An 8,103-nucleotide genomic window follows, 5' to 3' on the forward strand; every position below is an offset into this window, starting at 1 on the left:
TTTTTCCCCCCCCCCCCCCCCCCCCTGTCTCTCTCTCTGATTTGTCTTCGACGAGATGTGAAGAATAATATTATCACGTTATTCGTAAGAAATATTCAAAGACGTTCGCGTTCTCGAGGACGAGAGGTCAAAAGGTTGCGCGTAACGAGCCAGAAGAGGTGTACAGCGAGTCTTTGCCGTATTATATCCCCGAGAACGCACTGTACCCTCACAGCCTCCGTGCACCACCGTGTCTATATTACTCGAATACTCGGCCGTCTGCCAGCTTGGGAGCTGCGTCGATCAGCTCCAAGAGCGGCTTTTTCGCCGTCGAGTTGACCAGCTCGACGGCCAGCGCGACGAGGAGCCGCGTCTTCGAGCGGGCGAAACGCGCGTTTATGGACCGTCGTTTATCGCGTAAGCCGTTCTCGAACTTATTCGTCGCCAGCCGCAGCATCCGTCCCGCAGTCGCAACAGTCGGCGACCCCTGGCGGCGCGTCTCCTCCGCCCGCCGTGTTGTCATCCGTCATGTTATCCACGTCTATCCTCTCCTCGGGGTGCTCCTCGATGGTCTCAAGGAGTTCCTCCTCCTCTTCCTCCTCCTCCTCTTCCTTCGCTGCCCTGTCGGGCTGCTGAGCGACGATCGACTGGTCCTCCTTCGCGGCTCCCGTGGGATCTCGTATCGTTTCCTCGCTCTTCATCTCGCGGTCGTGAAAAGCCGTTATCACCCTCCGCTCGATGGTCAGCTGCCTGACGGCGTTCTCCAGGTTGTCCCTGAGTATGCTCGCGTCGTTCTCGCTGTCCTGCCACGTGGAAGGCGTGAAGATCATTCGTACGATCTGGTAAAGCCGTCTGAAGCCCAGCTTCTTGTACAGGCTTTGGCTGGCTTCGTTCTCTGGACGTATCACAACAAACGGGTAATAGCCTCTCTCGGCTACGCGTTTCGTCAGGTACCTGAAAGTCCAAGAATATGGGCGTCACACGGTTATACACACGGTTATACACACGGTTACATTACGTTGCTCGGCGTATCTCAATTTACGGCGCGCAACGCATCACGAATAATACATATGCGTGGCAGTTGTATAACATCCGCTGTGGAAGTAAATTTCAAAGGAGCAGGATGTTTTACACCGAGACCGAAACTCCGAGCTCGCTGTTTCATTAATCGCGAACGCCAACGCCGACTAGCCCACCTACCTTGCTAGCTTCGTCCCGTAACCTTTCCTACGGTACTCCGGCTTCGTCTGCATGGAGAACATAGCCCCGTAATAGGACTGGACCATCCAAGCGGCTAAGCTGCCCTTCGCGAAAACACCAGCCGCTGGCAGGGTCCTGATGAGCCGGAGGAAGAGCTCGTGGCACTCCATGTCATTCGCCGGATACAACTCGTGAATCCCTTCGGCGTGCTCGGCCTTGAGAGGCAACACCTGAACGTCACGATTGGACTCTTCATCCGGCTGTTCGCCCTGCTCTTGCACGTTATCGCACGCGCAGACGTCGCCAACGATGGTCTCCACGGTGCCGGTGCTCTCATAAAGACGCGTCAGCTCCTCGGCGATGTTGTAGTGAACGAAATTAATGTACAAAGGTTTCGACCAGTCTATCAGGACGTCCTCCTCTCGGAGAAGGCGAAGCAGCTCCAGTCGATCATTCGGGCAGAATACACCGACGCTCTCGTACAACAGACCGTGCGGCTGAAAAGGTGACGGAAGACACGCGATTAGTTGTTACTCAAAAATTAGAAATTAAAAAGCAGCACGTGCTATGAGTGAGAAACGATTCACCGTGGGATCTCGTAAAACTTTTACGGCCATTTCCGTGATCGCGCGTTACTTTTCTTCGGATTTACGGGATCTTGGAATAGATTTAATGCCCTAACCCACGTTGCTCCCTCTCTCTCTCTCTCTGACGCGAACGCAAGCGCCTCATATTTAAGTTCGAACGACGGGATTACCCTCGTTTGCCGCAAGCCGTGTTTACGTTCGTGTCGAAAAACACTCGGAATCGAATCCGCAGCACGAACGTAGATCGACGATGCAGTAGGTATTAAATGTCAAAGGATACACGTTATAATTCTTGCGCCGCGGTGGCGCGTTGGTATTTTTCAGAGATGTGTCTCATACGCGTGTCTCTAATAACCGGATTTGGCCGCCGGATTTATGATACTGCGGAGGCAATAAGTAATTAGCTAAAGAGCGCGGGCGAAATCATCTTGCGGAGAAACGGTTGGCGGAGCGGTTGGCGTTAAGCGGTGAATCGCGAATCCGCATCAGCAACAACGAACATGGATGAGGAGGACGAGGAGGAAGAAGAGAAGGAAGAGGAGGAAGAGGAGCAGGTGGAGGAAAAGGTGGCGGCGAGGAAAGACGAAAGTCTGGCGAAAAGCCAAACCTATAGAATATACAGGGTGTTCCACACCAACCGCCAAACATTAAAGTAGCAGATAGGAATGTATGAAGTTGGCATTCCACTTTTTGAAATTTATAATTTTGAAAGTTGTTCCAGATTGTTCTGATGGATGACGCTACGAGTCTCATACTCTAAAACTATAATTCTTAAGCCTAACACAACTCAGAACAAAAAGATCTCGGTTGGAACAAGAAAGGAAGCATGTGTTTACTCTTGACGTCGAGTACTGTCAAATCGATTTTTTTACGAATTTTCGGAGAACGAATGATCTTATGAGTCTCATACTCTAGAACTATAATTCTTAAGCCTAGAACAACTCAGAACAAAAAGATCTCGGTTGGAACAAGAAAGATAGTATAAGTTTACTCTTGGTCCGATAGACTGTTTGTCAAAAAACTTTTTTTTAATTTTTCGGGCTTATAATTAAACTTATTGATTTGTGCTTTTGGAACAATGTTTGGAACAACTAGAACAATCTATATCGGTATCGGAATGCTTTATTTTCAAAAAATGGGGTGCCAGATCAAAAACATTTTTTCCAATTTTTGGACTTATAATTCAATTTACGGGTTTGTCCTTTTGGAACAATGTTTGGAACAACTAGAACAATCTATTGCGGTATCAGAATGTTCGATTTTCTAAAAGTGGGGTGCCAGCTCAAAAAATCATTTTTTTTGTTTTATTCGAAAACCGTTTCGAATGAAGCAATATCACTTTGGAACAATGTGGTACAAAGTCAGAACAATCTGGAACAACTTTCAAAATTATAAATTTCAAAAAATGGGGTGCCAACTTCATACACTCAACAGATAGTGTAGGTTAAACCGAGACGAAAAGTCCTTTGTCACTTTGTAATACGAGCAATAATTAACGAGTTATTAATTCATTGAGTGCTTAACGCACTCTAACTGGCGGAGCACAAGCAGCGCGCGTCGAGAAAATATGAATTCCTATTTAAACTAACTTCCCCATTCTGCTCAGTAATAGCAAGAGCTCATTGATCAAAACATCGAAGCTAGTTTAGAGTATTTCTTTACACAGTGCCCTGAATTCCAGAATAAGATTGTCTATAATTTGTATTTTAATTATAAAGACATTGCGTATACCTCTAGCCGAACGAACTCGTAACGGCTGTATTTTATTTTCAATAAAAAAAACTTTATTTTTAAAAACAAAAAAGTTAGTCCCAGAGGTTCGCATTTTTTCGGCGCGTCATCTGTGGTCCGCCAATTAAAGCGCGCTAAATATCGAACTTGGTTAATTGATAATTCGTTAACTATTGCTCGTGCTAAAAAATAGCAAGGACTTTCCGTCTCGGTTTGACTACCTGCCATTTCAATATTCGACGGTTGGTGCGAGACACCCTGTATATATTGGCCAATCCATCCTTGCACTCTACATCGAGAAACGCGGCCGCGAGCGGAAACACTATAATGAGTTTGCAGCATTCGCGCAACGCGAGGATGCTTTTTCGGCTACCTGGCGTGATATCTGACAAATTAACGGCTTATTCGCGCAGTGAGCCGTGATTGGCGACGAACTCGCGTTTCGATTCAGATACTTGGTTCGCCTTTCCGATACCTCGCGTCGTCTAGGTAAGGCATGCGCGAGGATCGGAAGCGTGAAATCAGTTAGATGAATATAGGATCGGAAGCGTGAAATCAGTTAGATGAATTGGTAGGTGGGTTCGGGCCTGACGACTTTTTGAACGGCGAGGATACGTGACGCAAGGGAGAACGTCGTTCCGGATAAACGCCGGCTAGTAGATTGGAGCTTTCTGTTTGAGATTGCATCTGGCCGACTTCCTCTGTAAATCTCTCAAATCACGGCGCACGGAAGTTTAATTTATACTTACGGATAATGTCATTCCGGGGAAATGTAGGCAGATTATGTCCTCGGGCCAATCTTTCGCCACGTAAAAATGGAATTCCCAGACTCTGTCCCGCATGTAAGTCAGTACGGTCTGATGAAACTGTAAAAAAAATTGCGCTATCAGCGAAGCGTCTCCTCGTGATTACGCTTAATGTTAACGCGCTAACGCACGCTACACAGCGCAGGGTAGCGCAAGATATATTGGTATAAAAAATGGGATAACTTAAGTGCAGTCTTTGTGGAACGTAGAATTGAAAGCGTCATCTATATCGGGATGAATAAGAAGGGGAGGGGGTTATCTTGACTCATATATCAGCGCCCGTGGAGGCGTTGTGTGAAACAAAAGAGTAGATATCTTCTATAAAACTGCTCGGCGCCTCTTGGATTTGAAAATGGCCACTTTGTCTCACGATATTCTCAGGCGCCAAATTCTCCTCTCATTTATCCTTTTCGAAGATATATTGTTTTTCAACCCCTTTAACGTTATACTGTATGATACAGCCCACGTGCTCACGCGAGCAACTAAAGTGCTGAGCCAAAATAAGTAGTCTGTTTTTTCTGGAAAATCCACGTAGAAATCAAACAGCTCATCCCGTCATGAAAGCGATATCTATCTTAGGTTTGCTCTTTTTCATCAAACTGTATTTATGTACTTGCAGAACTCCAAGAGAAATGGGTATACATTTAAATAATGGGTATACGTTTAACTCGGTGGGAGGGAAGAGGAGACAACTAGTGCGAGCTAATGTGTGCAACGAGCGCAGCGAAAAAGAACAGACTCCTTATTTTAGCTCATTATTCTACAGTTGCTCATGTGAACTGTATTACATGCTGTTACGCGTCGAAGTGGTCGAAGCAAAAAATGTCGATTACCAACCGCGTATTCCACATAGTGCTCGAGGAAATCCCTTAATTGGACGCACTCGATGAAAACGAGAAGCGCGGCGAAGCGTACGTGAATCCCGTCCAAAAATAGCGTAATAGAGCGCAAGTGAGTCGGGTTAGCGGCTCAGATAAGAACGGTCGATAAAAGTAACGGCAATCTTGCACGACATCTATTTTCGACTTTTCGCGGGTAATTATCGAGTTGACGTCAATTTCGACAATTGAACGTCGTCCCTCGCTCCTACGTCAACTCATGAAGCTCACACACGCGCGGGAGTATATCTTGTATTCCTGCGGAAATCACTTCCGTTTCTCCTCTCCTTCATCCTAAAAAACAAATGATTGCAAAATTCTTTCTGTAAGAGAGACCAGACGTCGGTGTGAAGTTGCGCGCGGCAGTATCTAGCGACCGTATGAGAGAAGGAAAAGGACAATAACACGCGCCGTTTCCGTTGCTTTCAGGATCTCGCGGGAGGCAACCTATTCTCCCTTCGATCTTCTTCAAACCGTCGTACATGTTTCCCGAAGGTACGTAACTTTAGCCGGTAGTTCTGAACTGCGCGCATAGGATTCGAATAAAGGGGACGTATACACGGAAACTCCATACGTTCGCGGCGTTATACGTTGAAAGACGTGCATTTTCCTCGTTATTAACCGTTATGATATGTACTAACAGCATGTGTGGCCCGGACACGCATACAGTGCTATAGATGTGCTCTTTATCGATCTCGATGCGATCCCCTGTGAAACCTCCTTTTTCCTCTTTTTCTTTCCATAAAACGTACGTTACTATTTTTTTTAACGGACAGTAACGTTGCTGCCTTTTTTTCACGGTTATACTATTTTTGTTTGACGAGATTTTATTCATAGAAAAAAGAAGCTTTCCCTCCCTTTATGATGAAAATAACGCCGCGTAAAATCAGCTCTTATCGCGGTATTTCAATTTCTACTGGAAAAGCGTCGTGTGCATATATTTAGAGAAACCGCACGTCAAGTGCTCCGTCGAGTGGGGTGTGGTTTGCATCGGAGTTTCACATTTCAAAGCCACGGTAAGTTTCAGCTGTGCGAATTCGCGGCCGGCGAAGACGCGTGTTACGCGAACGAATCACCGTGCGCGACTAAATCACGGAAACGCGGATCAAATGCAAATGCGAGAAGTTTAGGGAGATCGTTGTTGCATCAGTAACGACTGATCAAGGTATAAAACGATCACAAATCGATATCCGTGACGTAACACCAGGTGCGCACAATCGACAACTTTGTATCGGAGACACGCGACACTTAATATCCCTGCAAAACTTCGCTACACGCTATATTCCATGGGGCGTTGCGGGATTTCTCTAAATCCATCACGTAAACCTCAAAATCAAGCAAAAGTGTCTCGTGTCTCTCAAACGTAATTCCGCTTTCAACGTGGAAGATCCGCGAGAGAGGGGAGGAGGCGGACGGCGGATGTAAAAGTTACGTTTTCCTTTGAAAGCGAAATCTCTTTCTACGATTATTATTTCAAGCTGGCGGGAATGCGGCGTACTCCCGAGATGTCGCTCACAAAATGCACGAAATTCTCCGGGTGGAGATCTCGCAAGGGAGGGGCCGGGGGAAGGCGGCAGCCGCTTTGATTTTTCCAGCAGCACAAAGCACTCGCACAGGTGCGCGCGCGCGCCATCGATCGTATCGCGCGCCGCGTATATTCGAAGTAACGTTCATGCTTAAATCACTTTGAGGACCGTAAACAACCCGCAAACGGTGAACGACGATATGGTAATCACGCCACAGATCATTGCGCGAAGTCATTACTCCGTACATATGACGAATAATGTGCGCGCCGCGGGACGCGCGGCAACGAGAAGATATGCGTGTTTGTACAGGCGTGTGTATGTGTATGTATGTATGTGTCGCGTGTCGCAGAACGACTGTTTGGCCTTTCAAAGCTCGCTCTCGTAAAGCGCGCTCCGTAAACATTTCATCGGCCTCGGCATCCCGACTCATTATAATGCATATAGTCGTGTTATATTAATTCCCTGTAAACTCGAAAACGAAGTCTACCGCCGCCGCTGCCACCGTGTGCTTCGCCGTGTTTCTCCGATCTGTTCTGCTTCCCGCCGGTTGCCATCGGATCGTCGTTAATATCGAATTTCCCAGGGCCACAAGCGGCCTTCTCACTCCAGCGTATTACTCCTGCGCCTTACGGCGTCGCGCGCGGATTTCCATCCCCCCATCGATACGTCGCGATTTTCCCCCGGCGGGCTGTAGCGGAGCCGAGCTCGCGTGCGTCTCCTTTTCGGAATCGTTAAAGCGGATGGAGCGTTCGGTCCTCTACATAAAGCGACGCTTATGTGCGCCGCTCGCGCAGCGCGTTGCGTTAATTTGCACGCGCCTGAGACGCACGCTAAAGCGGCGTCGAGGCGCGTCGTTCGCTCCGAGATCAGCCGGCTTCAGCGCCGCGATCCGAAGGAGTACCGAAACAGAGTTCCGCCGCCGCCGTCGCCGCGGCACACCGCGTCCGATCACGACGAAAACGATGGCAGTGCGCAGGTGCAGTTTATCCTGGAATAAACCACAGACACCGGTCCCTATACGACAAGCAGTGAAAAGGTGCCCGCGGAGGGGTCAAGGTCACGTCCTGACGCACTACGTAATGTAGCCGTCGCTTTTTCGTCGCCGCGCCATCGGAATCGATGCACTTTGCATGCGCGACGGTATCGTCCGCGAGCTTACCGATGATAGTGATCGATCGGATGGCCGCGACGACGCGCATCCACGCCACGATACCGATCGCGGCATAGTTTCGGTGTCACGTGTTGTGACCCTTTGCCCTCATCCTCCCACCATCCCCCGTTTTGCTATAAATAATTCGTTGGGCGACCGATTGCTTTTTGCCGACCGAACGATCGGTTGGTTGCAAGTTGCACTTCCCTGCCTCTCTCTCTCTCTCTCTCTCTCTCTCTCTCTCTC

The 8,103-nt window shown here is 48.1% G+C and overlaps 2 protein-coding genes across 3 annotated transcripts in view; one reads left to right on the forward strand and one right to left on the reverse strand.

The window, feature by feature from the left end:
* The window catches only part of LOC116853884 (transmembrane protein 230), a 37,218-nt gene that overhangs the window by 5,323 nt on the left and 23,792 nt on the right, over positions 1-8,103 (forward strand). The window contains exon 2 of the mRNA XM_032835191.1: positions 5,611-5,676. Within this exon, the coding sequence (XP_032691082.1) occupies positions 5,611-5,676 (66 nt within the window). The remainder of the gene's footprint in view (positions 1-5,610; positions 5,677-8,103) is intronic.
* LOC116853883 overlaps positions 12-8,103 on the reverse strand; it is a 19,656-nt gene continuing 11,564 nt past the window's right edge. For both annotated transcript variants that reach the window (XM_032835189.1, XM_032835190.1), the window contains exons 3-5: positions 4,247-4,363; positions 1,180-1,676; positions 12-933 (exon numbers count right to left, since the gene is read on the reverse strand). In XM_032835189.1, the coding sequence (XP_032691080.1) occupies positions 414-933; positions 1,180-1,676; positions 4,247-4,363 (1,134 nt within the window). In that variant the 3' untranslated portion in view covers positions 12-413. The remainder of the gene's footprint in view (positions 934-1,179; positions 1,677-4,246; positions 4,364-8,103) is intronic.

Source organism: Odontomachus brunneus, unplaced genomic scaffold (genome assembly GCF_010583005.1).
Source record: "Odontomachus brunneus isolate Ranch 3 - 2012 unplaced genomic scaffold, Obru_v1 Obru_scaffold_007, whole genome shotgun sequence".
Taxonomy (NCBI): Eukaryota; Metazoa; Arthropoda; class Insecta; order Hymenoptera; family Formicidae; genus Odontomachus; species Odontomachus brunneus.